Raw genomic sequence first — 24,178 nt, forward strand, 5'->3', positions numbered from 1 at the left:
GAATTAAAGGCGTGCATCACCACGCCAGCTTCAGGGCATTTTCTCTTGAGGGCATACATGCTATGTCACATCGAGATGAGCTGTCTTGGAGAAGAATTGGACATAAATGACCTTACCAGCACAGTTGTGTCTTCAGGTTAAATAATGTCCTCTGTCAAGCTATGTGGCTTACAGACTTAGACTTACCATCATGTTGCCTTTTAATTATTTAAATCAGTTTTGCTTAAGAGCAGCAGTCCAGGAGTGCAGACTGGGGACCCCTAGGGTGGTCAGGGTTCCCCTTCACCACCATGCCTGTGTGGGGCCAGACTGTCCTCATTGCCTTTAACAAAACAGCAGATTGAGCACTGGAGCACAGCTGTCTTCTAGGAAGCCAGGCAGAAAGGAAGGTGACACCGTTGTTCTAATATTTTTGTTGTTTTGGAAAATGTAATTAGTTTTTCCTAAAAATGGATTATTTGTATTTTGTCTTTCTGAATCTAGCTCGTATTTTGACAATTTTATACTATAAAATTAACATATATAAACATATTATATACATTATAATATATTTTGATCATAATAACCTCCCATTTATTACCTTCTCTTGTTCCCCTCCCTCTCCCACTAATTCCTTCCTCTCCCATCTAGTCCCACATTTACTTTGTTGTCTGACCTTTTCTTTCTTTTACCTCTTTTTGCTTTTTTACTTTCTGGGGAACCATTGAGTTTAATTAGGGTTGCTTATATGAGCATTGGTGGGGAGTTATATACCAGAGCATAGACAACTTATTAGGTTACACCACTGAAGAAAATGTCTCCCCCTTGCCCAGCAACCGCTAACTGCTGACACCAGCTCAGAGCATGCTGGGACCCTCCTGAGTTCCTGTGCATGCCATGTCAGAATGTTGCTGGGCCCAGTCCTGTGCAAGTCTTTTATAGGTGACCACAGCTGCTAAGTTCATGAGTGCAGCAGCCACATAATACCCAAAAGACAGCATTCCGCAACGCTCCTCCCCCTTCCCTGGCTTTTACGTTCTTCTGTCTCCTCTTCCACACTGCTCCCTGAACCTTAGAGGTGATGATATAAATATCCCATTTAGGGCCAAGTACTCAACAGCCACATAATTTTCATCACTTTGACAAGTTTTGAGTCCCCCAACCCCAGTAATTACTGCTTGCTACCAAAGCTGAGAGCAACACACATCTATGAGCATAGACATGAATATTTAACGGGCAGTATTGAAAGTTTTTTTAGACTGTTAAAAACTTGTAATTTGTTTGTTTTTCAAGGCAGGTCTTAACTCTAGCCCAGGCTGGCCTCGAACTCACAGCAATCCTCCTACCTCTGCCTCCCGAGTGCCCGAATTAAAGGTGTGTGCCACCATGCCTAGCTAAAACTTAATTTTTAAAAATTTATTTGTTTATTTATTAGAGTCAGAGAGAGACAGAGCGAGAGTGAGGATGGGTGTGCCAGAGCTTCCAGCCACTGTAAACGAACTCCAGACATGTGCACCCCTTTGTTCATCTGGCTAACATGGGCCCTGGGGAACTGAACCTGGATCCTTTGGCTTTGCAGGCAAGCGCCTTAACTGCTAAGCCATCCCTCCAGGCCTAAAACTTAATTTTTAGCATGATAAATAGTAATAGATGTAATGTACATAAACAATCTTGGGTCATTAATAATTTTAAGAGTATGAAAATATCTTCAGGCCAAAGAAGTTGGAGAACTGCTTAACTTGTACCTCCCGAGCTCTAGGATTAAAGATGTGCACTACCATGCCCAGCTTCCTCTTTTTTGGGGGGTGGGGGTGTTTGTGTGTTTAGTTTGTTTTGTTTTGGAAACAGGCTGGCCTCAAAGGTCCTCATGTATTCCAAACTGGCCTTGAACTTGCTTTGTAGCCCAAGGATAACCTGCTTCTACCTCCCAGGTACTGGGATTATAGGTGTGCATTACACAAGATTTCATGCATGCTAGGCAAGCAGTTTACCAACTGGCCCACATCCCCAGCATGACTGCTATTTCCTATGAGCCCTCTGATGGACAAGCACACAGTGCTCCTGCTTAGGTGCATATTGTTGTGCTCTGTACTCCCTCCCTAGCTTGGCAACCCAGCTTTGTTTTCAGTACACAGTTTAGTCTCCTGAACTTTGCTTTTCATATTAACAGTGGCTCAGGCAAAGTATTTTCCCCATGTAAGTTTATTGGAGGTCTGTTCCTGTAGATGCTGGTTCCAAATTTTTAGATGAGTGGGTAAAGTTAGAGTGTCTGCAGAGGCCAGGAAGCTAGGAGGAGAGGTGCAGTTGAGGCTTTCTTACTGGGAAGAGACAGTTTGCTAGAATGAGTACCTCTCTGCAGTTAGCCTCTGGAGGGATCAGTACATCCTAGGACGTGGCTGAGGACAGTAAGTTGCCCCATGCAGATCTCCTCCCGAGAACGTGAGGACTGTGATCTCTTGACTCTCACAGTATAGTCTGCATGCATGACCGTCTGGTCTTGGTGCTTCAGGCTCACTGCGGTACCTGTAGCAGCTGAGCTGGTGACTGTAGGAGTGTGTGACATAGAGGAGGGATACTAGTGATGCTGGAAGAGTGGACAAAGTAAAACTAGAGCTCATGTGCTTGCCCTTCTGCCCTAGCAATTAATACCCCGGAGGGGGCGATATGAGCAAGACACATTTCCACCAACCTGCTGGCATGCAGAACAGCGCTCATCAGGCAGGCAGCTGAGTGTGGGGCATGGCATCTGTAGGTCAGCTCTGAACTGAACTTCCTCCATGTGACCTGGGCGTGTCAGGTACTCTGAGCCCTAATTTTGTAATTGGTAAAAATGTAGCTGTCTGTCCATGTGCCTCACAGACTTGCTATGAAATAGGATTGTAGGTGGAAACCATGCCAGTTCTGTGGACCTCTGTACAGTACCCATGGGTTTGTGCGCCTTGCCTCTGGACTCATGAGCTTCTGTTCTCTTCCCAAGGTTACCTGTGCATGACCGATGAATGGTTCTCCGAGTATGTCTACGAGGTGGTGGTGGACAGGAAGCACGTCCCTGAAGATGTGCTGGCCGTGTTAGAGCAGGAGCCCATTGTCCTGCCAGCATGGGACCCCATGGGGGCTTTGGCTGAGTGATGTTGCCTCCAGCTCTTTCCTCCTCCCATGGGACCGGATGTAGCTGCCAAGGACAGATCCAGGGACTGAAGCCAAAGTCACATGGATGGCTGTTTGCTTCCACAGGACACAGTCAGACTCTGGGACTTCCAGTCTCCTCCAGGAACCTCTTTGGGAAAGTGTGCTTTATGCTAAAACAAAATATTCATAAAGGAAAAATAAAAGGGAAAGATCAGGTCATTCTATCTACTCTCCTCATCTCCAATAGCTCAGGATCTCTTAGCATTGTAATCTAATGTAATTGTCTGTCCTAACTGTCAAGATGGTCTTCAGTGTCTGTTATAATAAGGCAGGGGACGGTGAGCAACTGAGGTGTATGGAGAGAAAGCAGACCTCATGCTCCTCGTTCCCAGCGTAGAGTGGGGGTGGGTTAGCTAAGATTTGAGCTCAAACCTGCATGCTGCCTCACCGATCCCAGTCCTTCGTAGATGGCAGTCACTGAACTCAACTTTCTCAAGGGAACTTCATGTGCCTCTAATAGCCCAAGATGGAAGGTTGATCAGGGATGACATGATGCCTTCCTGGTTGGAACTTCAGGGCACAGCTGTGCTTGAGTAGAGGCTTAGGGAAGGTGGCCGAGAAAACAACCCAAACCTTATCGTGGCTCAGTTCTAATCATCGGGGAATGCTCTCACCACGTGGTTTCACTTCTCTCTGCATTGGGGGTGGGTGGGCAGGAAAAGGTGACATTAATTCTTTCTGACAACTAGATGGTGCTGAGAAGCTTTTGAATAAAACACTTTGCTAAATGAGAATAAGTTTATTTGATCCAAGAAGTGTTTGTTTAGCTACACATGGGAATAGCCAGATGGCTCGGGTTCTTAAAAATGAGCATGCAGGAAGAGCTCTCAGGGCTTTCCTGCTTCAGTTGCTTGGTAAGAGTCTCTCCAGCTTGTGCCCACCCTCACCAGCTTTGGCACAGGGCCTCTAAACATCACATCTAGGAGACATTGTGTCCCTACCCCTTCACCCCTTCACCATTCTTCCACCCAGTCCAGTGTCCCTACAAAGGTGTGAGGGGAAACTGGGTTGGGCCTCGCCTTAGAAGGGCCTAGAAGCCCTGCAGAGACTGCGTCTTTGTTTCATTGAGTATGAATAAGCAGAGCCTTTGATGAACAGGTCCACCCAACTGTTCTGGCTCCCCAAGAATCTTATCAACCCTAGCAGGGGATATTAACTAAAATGGCACATACCAGGATCAAATTAGACAAAGCTTCAAGCCTTAACCAAGGTGTTCACAATATTCCTGTCCTAGCAGGACAAAAGAATATTTGTAGATACCACAGTTAAACCAGAGGTCTTAGAATATGGAAGACCTCCAAAGTGAGAGCCAATAGACAGCTAACATCTCATCAGTGACTGCCTGTGCCAGAAGTCCATGAACTCTATCGCCAGAGTATATGAAAGGCCAAATGTGGCTCCCAAAACTCAGGAGGCTGGATCAGAATGACTGCCAAGAGTTCAAAGCCAGCCTAGACCAGTGAGGCCCTGTCTCAAACAAAACAAAGTGCTATGAGAAAGAAACTATGAACCTAAAATTCTATATTCAATAAAACTGCCTTATTTTATTTTATTTTTTCTAGGTAGGGTTTCACTCTAGCCCAGGCTGATGTAGAATTCACTGTGTAGTCTCAGGGTGGCCTCAAACTCATAGCAGTCCTATCTCTTCCTCCCGAGTGTTGGGATTAATGAGTGTGCCACCACACCCATCTTAAAACTGCCTTTTAAAAGAAGAATAAACGAAGGACATTTTCAGGGGACGGGAGAAAGGAAAATTTATTTTTCCTCAACAGAAGGGCAGTGATCCAATATGGAAGGTTTGAAATGAATCAGTAAACACAGAGCCAAAACAAGCAAAAAAAAAAAAGATAGCTGTGTGCATGGTTTTAAGTAGGAAGTGACTGTAGGTGAGTCCTCAGAGTACAATGACAACATATGGAAGTAGCTGGTAATTTGAAAGGAAGATGATTGGAATTAATATATTCCAAAGGTTTTGAGTCATTCAAGAAGAAGCTAACTACACTGATTAAACATTGGTGTGTTCATGGGTATAAACCTCCTAGAGTATTAAGAAGTACAAGGTAATAGTTTCCAAGCAAGAGGAGCTAGAACAAGAAGGCAGGCAGTCCATAATAGAAGCCATGGGAGAAAGAAAAGCCCAGACAGATGAGTGTCTGAGCTGAGATGGGTGTGCATCCGAGTGTGTCCGTTCCCACAGAATATACAAACGGAGTTCCTGAGAAAAAGGCAAGTCCCCAGCTGTGTTTTTTTGTTTGTTTGTTTGTTTTTTAAGAAATGCAGCCATATGCTGAGTATAAAAGACATGGATGGGGCTGCAAAGATGGCTCAATGATTAAAGGTGCTTGCTTGCAAAGCCTGACACATGCATTTACCCAGTACTCACGTCAAGCCACATGCACCAAGTGGTGTATGCATTTAGAATTCACTTGCAGTGGCAAAAGACCCTGGTGCACCCATTCCACTCACCCACTGCCTGAAAATAATTTAAAATAAATAAATAAATAAATAAAAGACATGGGCAACCTATAAAACAAAAAATGAGTTGCCTGGTATGGTGGCTCAGGCCTGTAATACCAGCATTTAGGAGGTGGAAGCAAGGAGACCAGGAGTTTGAAGGCCATCCTCAACTACATAGCCAGTTCAGGGCTATCCTGGGCTAAATGAGGCCTTGTTTCAAACAATCTAAAAATGGGCTGGAGATACAGCTCAGCAGTTAGAGGCACTTGCTTGCAGAGTCTGATCGTCTGGGTTCAGTTCCCCAGCACCCACATAAAGCCAGATGCACAAAGTGGCGCATGCATCTGGAGTCTATTTGCAGTGGTAGGAGGCTCTGGTGCATCCATACTCATTCTGTGTCTGCCTCTTTCTATCTCTTTCAAATAAAATATTTTTAAGTCTAAAAACTAAAAAATGGAAAAGTTGTAGAGTAGGACACTAGCCATGATAAACCTGGTGAGTACACAAGTGAGCTATAAAGTAAGGGCCACTCACCCTTGCGGACCCCCGAGCTCCAGGGGAGGTCACTTCCACAAGTAGCAGTGTGAATGACCTCCCTGGAATTGTAAGACATGGTGGTCCAGGAAAGACTTTGAGGCAAAAAAGCATTCCTAGAGATAGAGTCATACCTAATGACTTAAATTTCCAGGAAAGTATAAAGACTCTGAATTACTGTGCCCCTGTAACATCTCAGAGTACATGACAAACTGACAACTCGATGGAAAAGATGTCACCCTACACCGTAATGAAAGAGTCCAACGTACTTGACAAGGACCACGAGAACCGCAGGCGAGGGTACAAACGCTTTAGGCACATTGTAAGTTTGGCGGGCATGTAGGAGGCTGCATCTGGCAAGTACTATGATCTTTGTGAGCGCATTGGAACTTTTTCAAGAGTAGACCACATCATGCTCACTTTGGCAGCACATATACTAAGAATGGACCACATACTGGACAGTGCGGTCAACCTCAACAAATGTCAAGGGCATGTCCACCACGTTCTAGCCACCGTGCAATGAGGTGCAAACCAAAATTAAGAAGTGCCTTTAGTCTCTGGGCATCTTCCCTAGCCCAAGAGAAACCAAAATTAAATGATAAGTAGAAGTGAATCCCTATGGTTAGAAATTAGCTCATGATGGGCTGGAGAAATGGCTTAGCGGTTAAACACTTGCCTGTGAAGCCTAAGGACCCCGGTTCGAGGCTCGATTCCCCAGGACCCACATAAGCCAGATGCACAAGGTGGCATATGCATCTGGAGTTCGTTTGCAGTGGCGTGCCCATTCTCTCTCTCTCTCTCTCTCTCTCTCTCTCTCTCTCTCTCTCTCTCTGTCGCTCTCAAATAAGTAAATAAAAATAAATTTAAAAAAAGAAAGAAGCCGGGTGTGGTGGCGCACGCCTTTAATCCCAGCACTCGGGAGGCAGAGGTAGGAGGATCGCCGAGAGTTCGAGGCCACCCTGAGACTACATAGTGAATTCCAGGTCAGCCTGAGCCAGAGTGAGACCCTATCTCAAAAAAAAAAGAAAGAAAGAAAGAAATTAGCTCATGAGTTCAAGCAAAGATCATACAGGAAATTTAGCCTGAAAAATAATTAAAATACCAAGGGCTGGGGTGTCTAAGCAGTTAATGGCGCTTGCTTTCAAAACTTGCCAGCCCTGGGTTCAATTCTCCTGCCACCCACATAAAGCCCAGTGGGTGTTCACTTACAGTAATAGATTATGGCATATGCACACACACATCTCAAATCAATAAATAAAAAATTTAAAAATAATACCAAAATGAGGGATGCAGCAAAAAAAAAGTACTAAAAAGTATACTAAATGAGTCTTTTATGAGACTGGGGAGATATAGATGACTCAGTGGATAAAGTGCTTATTGTGCAGCTCTGTGGACTTGAGTTGGATCCCCAAGCCCCCACATAAAAGCTGGAAGCTACCAGGCATGGTGGCACATGCTTTTAATCCCAGCACTTGGGAAGTAGTATAGGTAGGAGGATTGTTGTGAGTTCGAGGTCACCCTGGGACTACAGAATGAATTCCAGGTCAGCCTGGAGTAGAGTGACACCCTGTCTTGAAAAAAAAAAAAAAAAAGCTGGAAGCTGCTGCTGCAATTCTCATTAATTCCAGTGCGACTACTGTGAGAAGGGAGGCAGAGGCAGGAGGGTTTCCTGTAAGCTCAGGAATGGAGTGGTGAACCAACCGTGAGACCCTGCCTCAACGTAGAAAGGGAAGCCAGACCTCTGACCTCCACATGCGCCCTGTATGTAGAACATGCATGAGCTCAGACATGCACACACCAAATAATTTTTTAAACTCTTATAGCATTAAAATGTTTAAATATATAAAAGGCTGAAAACTGAACTAAGTATTTCAAGAAACTTAGAGCACATGGAAGGTGGTGAGTACAGTTGGCAACGTGCTTGCCTTACAAGAATGAAGACCTGACTTAAATCTTCAAGCCCCATGTTAACAACAACAACAGAAAGGAGGGGCTGGGGAGATGGCTCAGAGCTCAAAGATGCTGGCTTACTTGCAAAGCCTGCTGTCTGGTTTGATTCCTCACAGAAATCCAGATGCGCAAAGTAGTGCATGCATTCTATGCATCTGGAGTTTGTAGTGGCTAAACACCCTGGTGTGCTAACTCTCACTTTCTCCCTCTGTCTCTGTCTCACTTCTTTATTCCCTCCCTCCATCCCCCCCCCTTTTTTTCTTTTGTTTTTCCAGGTAGGGTCTCACTCTAGCCGAGACTGACCTGGAATTCACTATGGAGTCTCAGGGTGGCCTCGAACTCACGGCGATCCTCCTACCTCTGCCTCCCGAGTGCTAGGAGTAAAGGCGTGCGCCACTACACTCAGCTCCCCTCCCTCTTTCTTTCTCCTCACAAATAAATTAAATTTTTCTTTTGGTGTTTTTGAGGTAGGGTCTCCCTCTAGCCCAGGCTGACCTGGAATTCACTATGGAGTCTCAGGGTGGCCTCAAACTCATGGCGATCCTCCTACCTCTGCCTCCCGAGTGCTAGAATTAAAGGCATTTGAGACAGAATTTCACTCTGTAGCCCAGGCAATCCTCAAACTCATGTTGACCCTGCTTCAGTTTCCCAAGTGCTGGAATAAAAAAAGTGCCAACACACCCCACTATGACTTAAAGAATTACTTTTTTTTTAGTATTTTATTTTTATTTATTTTATTATTTATTTATTTGTTATTTATTTTATTTATTATTATTTATTTGAGAGCATGAAAGAGGTATAGAGTGAATATGAATGGGTGTGCCAGGGCTTCCAGCCACTGCAAATGAACTCCAGATGCATGCATCACCTTGTACATCTGGCTTACGTGGGTCCTAGGGAACCCAACCAAGATCCTTTGACTCTGCTCCTTAATTGCTAAACCATCTCTCCAGCCCAAGAATTACTTTCTGAGGGCTGGCGAGATGGCTAAGTGGTTAAGGCGCTTGCCTGCAAAGCCTAATAATCTGGGTTTGATTCCCCAGGACCCATGTAAAGTCAAATACACAAAGTGGCTTATGCATCTGGAGTTCATTTGCAATGGCTAGAGGTCCTGGTGCACCCATTCTCTCTCTCTTTCTGTGTGAGCAAATAAATTAATAAGTAAAATATAAAAAAAAGAATTAATTCTTGAGTCTGGTATAACCCTAATAAGGATAGTAAAAATCAAAAACATACAAATCTCACCTATGACCATAGATGCAAAAATCCTAAAGACAAACCCTTTGATGTATAGGAAAGATAATCTTGGGCTGGCGAAATGGCTCAGCAGTTAAGAGCACTTCCACATAAGGTCCCGAGGAGGCCTGAGGCCGCTCGAGCTCTATTCTCCAGAACCCATGTGAACAGCTAAATGTACATCTGTAACCACAGCACTGTGTGCACAGAAACCGGAGAGTCCCTGGTGTCCATGAAAATGCCAAGCTCTGGAAGCAGTAAGAGACTGCATCTCAAGGAAACAAGCTGATGAGTGACGGAGAGGGACGCTGAACATCTTCCTCTGGCCTCCATGTGTGCACAGGGTGTGAGGAGGTACAGAATGTATCTGTACCCACAAATATATACACCACACATACCTGAAAAAAAAATTTAATTTTTTAAAAGTTCAAAAATATAATTGGCCACATGTGGTGGCACATGCCTTAATCCCAGCACTCAGGAGGCAGAGGTAGGAGGATCACTTGTGAGTTTGAGGCCTCCCTGAGACTACATAGGGAGTTCCAGGTCAGCCTGGGCTAGAGTGAGACCCTGCCTTGAAAAAAAAAAAAAAAGATAATCTTCAAAATTGAATAATAAAAGCAATTTTTAAAGCAAAATCAGAATCCAAGTGGGCATGGTATTGCATATCTATAATCAAACTTGGGAAGCTGAGGCAGGAGGATTGCCATGAGTTCAAGGATAGCCTGAGCTTCAGAGTGAGACTCTGCCTCCAGAAGAAGAAGAAGAAAAAAATCAGCCAGTTGTGGTGGCGCACACCTTTAATAAACACTCTTAGGAGGCAGAGGTAGGAGGATTGCTGTAAATTCGAGGCCAGCCTGAGACTACATAGTGAATTCCAGGTCAGCCTGCACTAGAATAAGACCCTGCCTTGAAAAACAAACACACACTCACACACATACCACAAAAAACAACAACAACAACAAAAAACAACATCAAAATCCAGTGAGGAGAAGCAGAAAAATAGCAGCTGTGGGGAGAGATGACTTAGTGGTTGAGGCACTTGCCTGCAAAGCCTAATGACCCCTGTTTGAGTTCCCAGTACCTGTGTAAAGCCAGATGCACAAAGTGACACACACATCTGGAGTTCATTTGCAGCAGCAAGAGGCCCTGGCATATCCTTTGTCTCCCTTCCTCCTTCCCTTCCTCCCTCCCTCCCTCCCTCTTTCTCTCTCCGTGCAAATAAATAAATAAAAATATTTAAATAAAAAAAAAACTAGGCCTGGATGGCTTAGAGATTAAGGTGTTTGCCTGCGAAGCCTAAGGACCCAAGTGTGATTCTCCAGATCCCACATAAGCCAGATGTACATAATGGCACATGCATTTGGAATTTGTTTGCAGTGACTAGATGCCCTGGCATGCCCATTCTCTCTCTGTGTCTTCTCTTTTCCTCTCTCTGTCTTTAGTAAATAGATAAAAATAAATAAAATATTTTTTAAAAGCTAGTAGCTGTGTGCCAGGAAATGGGGGTGGGGGCAGGGAATGGACCTCCCCTCCCTATAGTGTCACCAGAAGGCAAAGTTGGTGACTCTAATATCTGGAAGATCCCCAGCACAGGAACCCCTTGAGACATGTAGAGTCATGCTGACTCTGTCCAGAAGCCAAGACCTGATAGAGGCCGTGCCTCGGATGTAGCTGTAGCATATGCTGGCACCAGGCACTCATCGATTTGTCACTGCTGACCATGGCTGTAGTTAGTCACTTGTTAAGTTGGTTTTGTTTTTTAAGTAATTCCGGATAGACCCTCTCATACTTAGAACAACATGCTCAGAAATTTCACCGCTTCTCTAAAAGATGTCCCTTGCTCCTTGCTCCTTGGTGTTTGTGGGCAAAACAGGCAAAAACTGGCCAGAGTTTGAATCTGTTTCCTTTTTAAACTCTAAGTCCTTCACACATCACTATAGAAGGAAAGGACGAAGCCAGGCGTGATGGCTCATGCCTTTAATCCTAACTCTCAGAAGGAGGTTTGTTTTTCAAGGCAGGGTCTCACTCTAGCTCAGGCTGACCTGTAATTCACTATGTAGTCTCAGGCTGACCTCGAATTTACAGCAATCCTCCTACCTCTGCCTCCTAAGAGTGTGTATTAAAGGTGTGCACCACCACGACTGGCTGATCTTCTTCTTCTTCTTCTCCTTCTTCTTCTTCTTCTTCTCCTCCTCCTCCTCCTCCTCCTCTTCCTCCTCCTCCTCCTCCTCCTCCTCCTCCTCCTCCTCCTCCTCCTCCTCCTCCTCCTCCTTCTCCTCCTCCTCCTCCTCCTCCTTCTTCTTCTTCTTCTTCTGGAGGCAGAGTCTCACTCTGAAGCTCAGGCTATCCTTGAACTCATGGCAATCCTCCTGCCTCAGCTTCCCAAGAATTTGAGGCCACCCTGAGACTACATAGTGGATTCCAGGTCAGCCTGGACTAGAGTCAGATGCTATCTTTAAAAGTAAGGGGGGGGGCTGGAGAGATGGTCAGCCTAGGACTACAGAATGAGTTCCAGGTCAGCCTGGGCTAGAGTGAAACCCTGCCTTGAAAAACAAAAACAAAACAAAACAGAAAAACCACAACCCTATATGGTACACTGCTTCTCATCTAGCAGGCACCTTATGGGTCTCCTGGCCCAAACTAATCCAAAGCATACAAAAGTCTCTTCAGTCTCAGTTTAGACATACTCAGTGACAGAGGCACACCACCTCTGCACCCCTGCCCAGCTCTGAGGCCCAACTTACTTCCCACCTGTTCACCTCACTCCAGCTTACTCCCCAACCCCTCTCAGACACACTAGCCTCATTTCTGCCTCCTTGCTATTCCATCTTTTGAAAAAATTTTATTTATCTGAGAGAGAGGGAGAGAAAGAAAGAGGCAAATAGAGAGAGAATGGGCACATCAGGGCATCCAGCCACTGCAAACAAGCTCCAGACACATGCACCACCTCGTGCATCTGGTTTACGTGGGTACTAGGGAATTGAACCTAGGCCCTTGGGTTTCCCAGGCATGCACCTTAACTGCTAATCCATCTCTCCAGCCTCCATCTTTTTAAAAAATAAAACAAAACTGCTGGGTGTGGTGGCACACACCTTTAATCCCAGCACTTGGGAGGCAGAGGTAGGAGGATCACCGTGAGTTCGAGGCCACTCTGAGACTACATAGTGAATTCCAGGTCAGCCTGAGCTAGAGTGAAACCCTACCTCGTAAAACCAAAAACCAAAAAACAAACAAACAAAAAAACAACAAAATGAAACTTTTTCTTTATTTTGCACAGATCTGTGTGTGTGTGAGAGAGAGAGAGAATGAGTGTGCCAGGACCTCTTGCTGCTGCAAACAAACACCGGACACTTGGGCCACTTTTTGCCCTGGCTTATATGGGTAGCTTGGGCATTGAAATAGGGCCTGTAGGCTTTGCAAGTAAACACCTTTAATCACTGAACCATCTTCCCAGCCCCCTGGTTTTCTTTTCTTGAAGTTCTTCCCTCAGGTCTTTTCATGGCTAAGCCTTCTCATTATTCAGGTTGTGGTTCAGATATCAAGGCTATCTGAACCTTATTTAAGTAGCCAACTTCCCTCCCACTGCCTGTCCTGCCCCCTCCACACCTGTCACTCTACCCTGGAGTTCCTGGAGTCTATTTTCATCACAGCACTTAAGGCCTTCTGAAATTATTTATATATTTATATGCTTATTGTCTGATTTCTCCCAAAGCCAGTGCTCCTGGGAACTTCGTCTCTCCCCACCCCAGTGTACTCTCGAACTCCCAGTAAGCATTGGGAGGTTGACTGATTGAATGTGCCCTACATCCCGACAGCTGTAATCAATTGGAAGTTTATACATAGATCTGAAGATGGCTTCCTTGTAACTATCTCAATGGGGGCAAGATGCAAGGGGCCAAATCCTATGACTCTCTATACCCAGGCACTGGCACACAGAGAGAAAAGTTCTTTTAAAATTCATTAAATATGGGGCTGAAAAGATGGGTTGGTGGTTAAGGCACTTCTCTGCAAAAGCCAAGGACCCAGGTTCAATTCCCCAGTACCCATGTAAGCCAGGTGCATGAAGTGGCACATGCATCTGGAGTTTGTATGCAGTGGCTGGAGGCCCTGGTGTGCCTGCTCTCTCTCTTTCTGTATCCTCCTCACTCTCTCTCTCCCTCAAATAAATAAAATATTTTTTAAAGATGAAGACTAATTTATATATAGTAAAATACAGTATGGTAAAAAAAAAATAGTATGGTTAAAAACTATCAAAAGATTATGCATATAATGTGCCTAGTAGGTACTTAATAAATGGCAGCTTTTATTAAAAACCAGTTTTCACAAACTCTCCCAACATGTCTTAAGATAGTTCTCTGCTGCCCAGCTATGTTTGTCACTTGAGTGGGACAATGGGTGTTAAAAGGAAGATGATTGTATGTGTGGACAGCTTCCAGTACATGCTGTGGAGTTGTGGAAGGACCTGAAGTTGGACAGAGAAAGCCATGCTGATTGGTTGTAAACTGGCTTCTGACCACAGCGACCGCAGACATCAAGGATGAGGGTGACCAGCTTACCAAGAAGGGACTGAGGGGAAACTCCCCAGATGTAGAGCACTTGTTATCATAAAGTATGTGGAGGAGGCGTCCAAGAGAGAAGCAGCATTTCATCATCTCAAGCAGAAGAGAAGCCTGGTGAGGTGGCGCACGCCTTTAATCCCAGTGCCCCAGAGGCAGAGGTAGGAGGATTGCTCGACGTGAGTGCAAGGTCAGCCTGAGACTACATAGTGAATTCTAGGTCAGCCTGGGTTAGGGGGAGACCCTACCTTGAAAAACCAAAAATGAGAGACAGAGAGAGAAAGAAGGAAGGAAGGAAGGAAGGGAAAAGAAAGTAGATTAGGCTCAAGGCAGGGCAATAGCTTCCAAGCCAGAAGGAGAGGCTCCAGTTCTCAAAGTCATTCTGTCTCTCAGAGCTGATCTGAACAGAGCACAGAATCCTTGCTGGGATATAGAAAGAATACTTGTCTCCTTCTGAAGTGAGTAACATCCCCCACCTTACCCCCAAAGTCATGTGGCTTATTTGGGAAGGAAACCTGTTTGCATAGCATGAAGTGGAGCTGGGCTTTGCAAGAAGTGTGGACCCCTAGAAAGTCTTCCTTCTTCCCCCCTTCTCCTCCTCCTCCTTTCCTGTTCCTCCGCCACCACCTCTTCCTTCTCTTCCTCCTCCTTCTCTCCCCCCACTCTCATTTTATTAATTTCAAATAAATGTGAAGAATGCTTTTGGGGGGCTGAAGAAATGGCTGGGGGCACCTGAGAGGACATGATTAGCCTTGAGTTGACTCCCCAGCACCCAACATAAACAACTGGGTATGGCCATGCATGGCTGCAGCTCCAGTGCTGTGGGGAGCAGAGACTGGAGACTCGCTGGGGCTCACTGGTTTGCCTGTCTGGCAGAAAAATGGCAGCTCTGGGTGCACTAGGAGAGTCAGTCTCAAGGAAACGTGGGTATATCCTCCTCTAGCCTGCACAAGCACACGCATGGGGACGGCACACCTGCACACAGGTACATGTGCCACATACACACATACACACAGATACACGTTCAACGAAGTGAAATAAAAATTAAACAATGCATGCTTCCTTGAGGGATGAGATGTAGTGTGAGGGTTGAGCACTTGTTTAGCATGTGCAAAGGCCTTCAAACCCCCTCATGCACACATTACAAAAAAGTTACTTTTCTGGAAACATTTTATTTAAAAAAAATCAAGGTGGTTGCATGTGTCTGGAGTTTGTTTGCAGTGGCTGGAGGCCCTGGCGTGCCCATTCTCTCTGTCTCTCTGTCTCTCTCTCTCTCTAAAATAAATAAAGCATTAAAAAAATCACTTCAAATGCTTAGGAGTATTAAAAAGTGCACAGTGGGCTGGGCACCGTGGCACACGCCTTTAATCCCAGCACTTAGGAGGCAGAGGTAGGAGGATCACCATCAGTTCGAGGCCACCCTGATACTACATAGTGAACTCCAGGTCAGCCTGAGCTAGAGTGAGACCCTACTTGAAAAACAAAACAAAACAAAAAAAAAGTGCACAGCGAAAAGTCAGCAGGTTTCCCTGCACCTCTCTTGCCCCTTCTCATCTAGGCTTCCCCTGTGCCCTATTTCTTCTGTATCTTTACAGAGCTCCCCTCAGAACCAGTAGGAGTAACCCCTGCTCAGTGCCTTCATTTTACCATTCATCAATAAATCTTGGGACGCTCCCCAAGTTGGCCAATGTTAAACTGCCTTATGTATCTTACCACTATGTGGGGCTCCATTGTTTTGTTTTTGTTCATTTGTTTTATAAGATAGGGGTCTCTTCATACCTCACACTGCCCTCAAATTTGAGGTCCTCCTACCTCAGCCTCCAGAGTACTGGGATTGTAGGCATGGGCCAGCACGCCCAGCTGACTCCACAATGAATGACAGGCATCGTCTGGTCGCTCACTGACAATGCATGTCTCATGGTGTCTGCTGGATGCTGACAGTCACAGGCGCTGAAACCTGGAAAGAGGAAGAGCTCAGAGCTTCATGGGACATGGGATGTCTAGAGAGAGGGGAAGGTGTTCTAGGAGATCTGTACACAGAAGTGGCGGTCAGTCTCGGCCCCTATATTTTTGCCTTCATTCTCCACCAAGGCAGAGGGTAACAACAGATGCCCTACCCATGGCCCTAGCTAAGGACACAGTCAGGGGGGAACCCTGAAGGGCCATTGTAAAAACCAAACCTTGTTCAAAGCTGGACATGGTGGCATATTCCTGTGATCCCAACATTCAGGGGGCTGAGGCAGGAGGTTCTCAAATTCAAGGTCAGCTGGAACTAAACAGTGACACCCTGTTAAAAACAAAACAAAACAAAAAACAAGCCAGGCATAGTGATGCACGTCTTTAATCCCAGCACTCAGGAGGCAGAGGTAGGAGTGTTGCTGTGACTTAGTTCCAGGCCAGCCTGGGCTATACTGAGACCCTATATCAAAAATACCAAAAAAAAAAAAAAAAGACTGGAGATATTGCTTAGCAGTTAAGTCTGCAAAGCCTAATAACTGGGCTCGACTCCCTGGTACACATGTAAAGCCCGATGCACAAAGTAGTGCATGCATCTGGAGCTTCTTTTGCAGTGGCTCTCTCTCTTCTTAGAAATATATAAATAGCGCACGCCTTTAATCCCAGCACTTGGGAGGCAGAGGTAGGAGGATCACTGTAAGTTCGAGGCCACCCTGAGACTCCATAGTGAATTTCAGATCAGCCTGGGCTAGAGTGAGACCCTACCTTGAAAAACCAAAAAATAAAATAAAATAAAATAAGAAATATATAAATAAAATATTTTTTAAAATACACTACCAGAAAAAAAAAAGCCGGGCATGGTGGCACATGTCTTTAATCCCAGCACTCCAGAGGTAGAGGTGGGAGGATCGTCATGAGATCAAGGCCACCCTGTGACTACATAGTGAATTGCAGGTCAGCCTGGGCTAGAGTGAGACCCTGCCTCAAAAGACAAAACAGATAAACAAACAAAAACAACAGAAACATGGAGCTGGGGAGACGATCCAGAGATTAAAAGCATTTTCTTGCAGTCTGATGGCCCTGGTTCAATCCCCCAGCTTCCATGTAAAGCCAGGTGTAAAGTAGCACATGTGTCTGGCACTCATTTGCAGTGGCAGGAGACCATAGCATGCCCATACACATACATACACACATATTTTTTGAGGCAAGTCTAACAGTCTGGCTTTTTAAACAATATTTATTTATTTGACAGACAGAAAGAGGCGGGGGGGAGGGGAGGAGAGAATGGGCATGCCAGGGCCTCCAGCCACTGCAAACTCCAGACGCATGCGCCACCTTGTGCATCTGGCTTACATGGGTCCTAGGGAAATGAACCTGAGTCTTTTGGCTTTGCAAGCAAGTGCCTTAACTACTAAGCCATCCCTCTAGACCTGGCCTTTTTTTTTTTTTTTTTTTTTTTTTGAGACAGAGAGTGAGAATGGGAGAGAGAGAGAATTAGTGTACCAGGGCCTCCAGCCACTGCAATCGAACTCCAGACATGTTCACCCCCTTGCGCATGTGTGCAACCTTGAGCACTTGTGTCACTGTGTATCTGGCTTACATGGGACCTGGAGAGTCGAACATGAGTCCTTAGGCTTCACAGGAAAGCACCTTAGCCGCTAAGCCATCTATCTCTCCAGTCCAAAGTACATATTACAAAATTAAAAAACAACTTGTTGGGCCAGAGGGATAGCTCGTGGATAAGATGACTTGCTGTGCAAATATGATGACCTCAGGTGAAGCCAACAAGTCACCCAGCCCTCCTATGGCAAGATGAGACTGAGATGGGAGAATGCTGGAAATTCACAAGCTGACCAGCCTGGCAAAAGAAGGGGCAAATGCCTAAAAGTGTGGTGACACGCACTTTTAATCCCAGCACTCAGAAGGCAGAGGTAGGATTACTGTGAGTTCAAGGCCACCCTGAGACCATAGGGTGAATTCCAGGTCAGTCTGGGCTAGAGCAAAACCCTACCTCAAAAAACCAAAAAGGAATGTTCTCTCCTCCCTCCCTCCCTCCCTCCCTCCCTCCCTTCCTTCCTTCCTTCCTTCCTTTCTTTTTGCTGGAATTCACTGTGTAGTTTCAGGGTAGCCTTGAACTCATGGTGATCCTCCTACCTCTGCCTCCTGAGTGCTGGGATTAGAGGCATGCGCCACTATGCCTGGCTAAGAATTTTTCTTTAATTATCTTTTTGTGTGTGTGGCGGGGCACACCAGGGTCTTTTGTTGCTGCAAATGATTGCCCTTCTAGCTTTAAGTAGGTGACTGGGGAACTGAAATCGGGCTTGCAGGTTTTGCAAGCAAGGGCATGTACTGCTGAACCATCTCCTCAGCCCCATGGTGGCCTTTTTATGTGTGTGTGTGTGTGTGTGTGTGTGTGAGTGAGCCTGAGAGGAGCTGGACTTCCATCTTCTGTCACTGTGTAAATAGAACACAAGCAGGAAAGACAAGTGGCACCGAGGCTTTCCCGAGGTAGCAGCTGGCATTCACAGGGTTTTGTCCTGCCATGATTTGGGGGGGAGGGCGGCATCGCTGGGCTTTGAGATTCCAGGAAGCTGGTGTTAGTAGTGTGTGTAAACATTCGAACATGCCCTTTCTGTGGTGGAAGATAGCTCCTTTTGCAGATGCACAGCAGTTCTATTCTCCTCTGTGTCTGGCTGGAGCTCAGGGAACAAAGACAAGGAGGCCTTAACTCCTTCCTTCCACCAGGGCCTTGTCATCGCATTCAACATCTCTATCATTGTCTCCATAGCCAAAACAGTGCCAGGTCTGGGTTTCTGACCAGCATCCCTTCCTTGTGTGTGCTGGTCCCCACTAAGCCTCCACCCCTGCAGCCCATGGTGGTCACAACCATAAGTCCTGTCCCAGGAACATCTCTTGTTTATCCCTCTTGCTCAAGACAGTCCTGTCCTGCCTTCCCCAGGTCCTCAAGGACAGGAACAAGGTTTCCCTGGTGCTTAGCTCAGTAGTGCTGAGGCTAAGAAGGAGCCTTGATGGAAGCAGGGCAGTCCTGATCTGGGGAGTCTGTCTACCCTCCCTGAATTGGAGGCAAGGAGGAGTCAAGTGAAGCTCTGTGGGTATCAGAAGCTGGGATCTTAGTGAGGATGCCTCGGGAAGGCAGGGCAGTGGAGCCGTGGCAAGCAGGAGCAGAGTGCTGCAGGGAGGAGAGAGGCCCAGTTTGCAGAGGGTACAATGGGGCAGCCAGGGCTAAGCTATCCCTGCAGGGTGGCAATCAGGGGAGGAGAAAGACACTTGCTGGAGAGAGTCAATGTAGCGCACACTGGTGGGAGAGGCCGCCGGCTGTGGGGGAAGAGCGCAGCAGTGTGTGTTTGCTGACATCTTCAGAGCACACTTCGGCCAGACAGCAAGCGGGGAGGAAACAGCCTAGGGTGGGCCAGCTCCAAGGAGGATGGACTTCCTAGGAAAAGAGCATAGGGGAGGGCTCCTCACTCCCCACAGCCAGAGAGGACCACCATTGTCATCAGAGTCTTACAGAAAAGGAGGCTGAGGTTAAGAGACTGAACAAACCCACCAATAGTACAGGTTCTGAGCCAGGATCTCACCTAGTCCCAGAGACTGCCACCCACATCCAGCAGGCTCGCAGAGGGGCAATGACAGGAGGGCTGGGGTGACTGGGCAGGAGGACATACAGTCTAGGAAGACCAGGAGTGATGAGGTCAATAAACTCAATGGAACACATTGAGCCTCCTGTGGTGGCACACGCTTTAATCTCAGCATTTGGGAGGCAGAGGTAGAAGAATTGTCGTGAGTTCAAGGCCACCCTGAGACTACATAGTGAATTCCAGGTCAGTCTGGGTGAGTGAGACCCTACCTCGAAAAAACAAAAACAAACAAAAACTTATTTTGAGTGCTGGGGAGATGGTTCAGTTACTAAAGGCACTTGCTTGCAAGCCAGTTGCCTAGGGTTCAATTTCGCCAGCACCCGCGGAGAAACCAGATGCACAAAAAGGCACATGCATCTGGAATGAGTTTGTAGGGGCAAGAGGCTTTGATGCACCCATCCATACTCTGTCTCAGAAATACCTCATGTTTGCCCCTTTTGCTCGATACAGCCCTGTCCCGCCCTCCTCAGGTCCCTAGAGGACAAGAGAATGGGCACACCAGGGCCTCCAACCAGTACAACTGAACTTCAGACGCATGCGCCACCTGGTGCATCTGGCTTACTTGGTTTCTGGGGGATCGAACCTGGGTCCTTACGCTTCGCAAGCAAGCGCCATAACCGCTAAGCAGCCCCTCTACCTTGTTCTTGTGCAGCCTTGTGTACACAGCGCTAACACAGTCCCAGGACGGAGACGCTGGGTTCTTCTGAAGGGCGAAGCCGCCCGGTGAGGGTCCTGCCACCCTGGGATTTGACCCCGGACGGGCATGTGATGGTCAAACCATCCCAGGGTTTGTCGCCCCTGCGCTGAACGAAGGCTCCGGGTCTCCTTGCAGTCCCCGCCCTGGCGCCTAGGTGGCACCAAAGCCTCGTACCGACAGCTCCGGGTGGGGCAGCCGCCTTCACCTGGGGACAGTCATCCCAGTCCCTCCCCGGTCTGCTCAGCGCTGCCTTCCGTGCTCAGTCCTCCCAGGTCAAAAGGGCCGCAGCCTTCTTGGAGCTGTAAACTTGTCACTGCTCCCTCCTTTCTGGCTTCGATCTTGCCACCCTCCCTTCCCGGCCTCTTTTGCGGAATGGTAGACTAACCAGCAGGGGGCCCTGATGTCTCTGCCTCACGGACAGGCAGCTCCAAGCAAGTACTGCAACTGCTTTTAAAAAATTTTTTTTACATAATTTTAGTAAAAGATATTGTAATAAAATTAAGTTCATTTAAAGCTTTTCTTTAAAAAAAAAAAAAAGCAAAACATTATGCACTTTGTTCAAAACAATGTGCTCAGTTGAAAAAGACGACATACTTGACACGTTGTGGCTACCCCGCAGGACCCACTCCGGTGCTGTGTACAAACCAGCCCAGAGAATCCTTCATTCATCCCGCGAGTGTTCAGCGCAGGCAGCCGCTGGAGGCTCTCGGGGATGGGGAGGGATTAGCCGAGGTCCCCGGGCCAGGCTCATACCTGTCTGAGCTGGGGAACCTTCCAGGCTGCCTCCCAGGACTGCTGAAGTCCCAGGAAGGACAGGGAGGCAGGATCCGTGGGGAGATGCGGGTGGTTTAGAAAGATCGCTGTCCTCGAGGCCGTGGCAAGGGGCAGAACTTAAAAATACCACTTGGGGCAGATTTGGTGGGGAAATGAAATTCACCCCGGTGCTTAGAGCATATCCACCCCCAAGCCCCAGCTCCACAGAGTCCAAGAACGGGAGAAGTAGAATCACCCTTCGCCCTGCCCCTGTGTGTGCGTGTGTGTGTGTGCATGCGTGCGTGTGCATGCGCGCGTGTGTGTGTGCATGTGCATGTGTGTGGGGAGGGGTGGTCCCCTGCACAGCCGGGGTTCCCCCCCACCCCGCCACCATCAGGAGCGCCGAGTCGCTGGCCGCCACGGCCACCGCCGCCGCGTCGGAGAAACATGAAAGTTTACTTGCTCCAAAGTGACGCAAAAAATTCTTCAAGAGCTCTTTGGCGGCGGCTATCTAGAGATCAGACCATGTGAGGGGCCGAGAGTACAAATAGTGCCGCGCCGGCGCCGGCTGCGCAGAGGCTGCGGCCGCCCCGGGTGCCTCGTGGAAGGGCGCGAGGGTCGCGCCGCCGCTCAGCCCCGGGACCAGCCTCCCCGCGCCCGGCTCCGCTCGGCCGGCCCGGCCCGGCCCGGCACTGCCCGGCGCGCAGGTGGGTCGCTTTCCCCCTCCTCCTTCCCCTCCGACCCACGCTTCCTTCCACAGCCCCCTCGGGTCGGGCGCTCCGAGCACCGCCGCCCGAGCCTCCGCACCGCAGCCTCCCGCGCTCGCTCGGCTCAGCGGAGCCGGTGTCGCCGCCCACCGGCGGGAGGTGTCCGCGGAGCTTCCCTCTCCCCCCCCGCTCCACCCCACCCCGCCCCGGGGCGCTTTTGTCTGTGGCGGGCAGGGTCCGGGCGAGGGTCACGGCGATGGGGATGAGGGGTTGGAGGGAAACCCGGGCAAAGACCGTCTTCTGCCCAGCGATGCTTTGCGTGCGCCTCGGCAAAAGTTACTTTAATTTCCATCCGCGACGCACGCCTTCTTGGTCTTTTACTTTGGCGCGATCGCGCGCTGGTGGCTTTGTGCAAAGGCGCTTGTCCCGGGAGCGTGCTTGGGTGGCACATAATGCCCAGATATCTAGGGAAACCTTGGAGTGACGCTTTAAGAGTCTCCCGTGCGCTGGGATTTGTCTCGCTTGGCAGAGGCGACGCTGACTCGGATACCTCACAGGCCATTCAGAATTTAGGTGAAACTCCAAAGGGGGCTGTTCTACATGACTGCTTGGAGCTGGGGGGAAGGAGGGCAGGAAATGTGTACACCTAAGTTTGCTTCGTAAAGGTTCCCCCGTGCTGGCCAAGAAGCAGATTCCTTCTGCACGGGGGTTTTGCATTATTGCATTGTTCCTTTTCCAGGTGAGAATGCTACAGATTTTGACAGGGGGTAGAATTTCTTTTTTTTTTTTAATTTTATTTATTTATTTATTTGAGAGCGACAGACACAGAGAGAAAGACAGATAGAGGGAGAGAGAGAGAATGGGCGCGCCAGGGCTTCCAGCCTCTGCAAACGAACTCCAGACGCGTGCGCCCCCTTGTGCATCTGGCTAACGTGGGACCTGGGGAACCGAGCCTCGAACCGGGGTCCTTAGGCTTCACAGGCAAGCACTTAACCGCTAAGCCATCTCTCCAGCCCCAGGGGGTAGAATTTCTAAGAGTCAGACCACACAAACGCCCGTGTCTATGTATTCTTATGATCAATTTTGTCCAGAAAAAAAAAAAAAAAAGTGAACCGGGTCAATGGATTATTTATGAGCCTGCTAGTTCTCATCTTAGTAAGAGGAGATCAAATATTTAATGTGTTTTGCCTTCAGTTACATAGGGGAAATGTCTGAGAAAGTAACATTGGGGTTTGTATTTAATGAAATGGAGGAGAGCTGGGGCCACGCCACGTGTGTGTCTGGGCAGAGAGGAGTGGAGAAGGACACAGGGCTTTGAACTTGCTTTTGTGTGGAGCTGTTGACATCTAAAGTACAGGTTTTCCTCCGCCCTGTCCTGGTCCCCTGGGTGAGGGTGACTGCTCCAGCAAGGATGAGAGGCAGGCTCTTCTGCAGCTCACATTTATTTATTCATTGTTGACAGTTGTGGTCATTGAACACAAGGTTTTGTGCAACCTGAGCAGACACTCTACCACTGAGCTATGTGGAAAGAGAGAGTTTTGACTAGCTAGGCTGGTAGTTTCATCTTGGTGGCAATGTCTTAGAAATTATCAAAGCATTGTGGGGATTTTTTTTTTTATGGTGAAGTAAAAAGAAAAGAAAAACCTAGCCCAGCAAAGTGGCACATGCCTGTAATCCCAGCATTCAAGTTGTGGAGACAGGAGGATCAGGAGTTCAAGACCAACAGCAGCTACATAGCAAGCTCTGGGCCAGCCTGAGCTACATGAGACCCTTTCTCAAAACAAAAATTAAAAAAAAAAAACCTACATACTAAATGGCTTGCTCAGTCGGATGCAGAGCTTTTATTTTTCGCTTGAAGTTGAACATGCACAGATTGAAACTACTTTACAATCAATCAGGAACCACTCTGGTGACTATTCCAGAACATTTCAGAGAGGTAACTCCCTAGCCTGGGCAGTTAAGCCCATTTCTTTGTGCTTCTGGATTGAGAAACATATACTTTATAATACACACAGGAGACAGAGTAATGTTGATGTGTTCACAGAATTCCTCTGGGAGATTTTTAGTCATACAAGTGTTTTGGTGACTCTTGGGGAAGTTTCCCAGGTGGGTGGTGACTGTGGAATGAGGATGCTGAACTTGAAGGAGTTAGGAGCTGGGTTGAGCGCTGTCTATGGCAGGCTTGCAAAATACTGTGGATGTCCCCGCCCACAAGAAATACAGGTAATTCTAGAAGTGAAGCCAGCTCATGACAGTTTCGTCTTCCTGCTTGTCAAGTGGTATAATTTGAGAGCATAGGAGGCAAGGCTGACTGAAAAGGGTGAGTTTTATTTTGGCTTACTAAATTAGCAGGATGTGGTCATGACTTAACTCATTCCTTCAGATGACCGTTGGCCTAAGGAGAAAATTATACAGTCATTTCATAGGGGACTTAATTGTCTGCAGTCCCATATCATCTCCTTTGGGTCTTAAGACCCTTGGCTTTGAATAAGCCAGAACAGG

General features: G+C 47.5%; 2 protein-coding genes across 2 annotated transcripts in view; both read left to right on the top strand.

Moving 5' to 3' along the window:
• The window catches only part of Blmh (bleomycin hydrolase), a 54,230-nt gene extending 50,328 nt beyond the window's left edge, over nt 1–3,902 (top strand). The window contains exon 12 of the mRNA XM_045159653.1: nt 2,957–3,902. Coding sequence (XP_045015588.1) covers nt 2,957–3,108 — 152 coding nt within the window. The 3' untranslated portion in view covers nt 3,109–3,902. The remainder of the gene's footprint in view (nt 1–2,956) is intronic.
• A 20,056-nt stretch (nt 3,903–23,958) lies between these two features.
• Slc6a4 (solute carrier family 6 member 4) overlaps nt 23,959–24,178 on the top strand; it is a 48,875-nt gene continuing 48,655 nt past the window's right edge. Inside the window, exon 1 of the mRNA XM_004667878.2 lies at nt 23,959–23,996. The gene's annotated coding sequence lies outside the window, so the exon portion shown is untranslated. The remainder of the gene's footprint in view (nt 23,997–24,178) is intronic.

This window comes from Jaculus jaculus, chromosome 9, assembly GCF_020740685.1.
Source record: "Jaculus jaculus isolate mJacJac1 chromosome 9, mJacJac1.mat.Y.cur, whole genome shotgun sequence".
Taxonomy (NCBI): Eukaryota; Metazoa; Chordata; class Mammalia; order Rodentia; family Dipodidae; genus Jaculus; species Jaculus jaculus.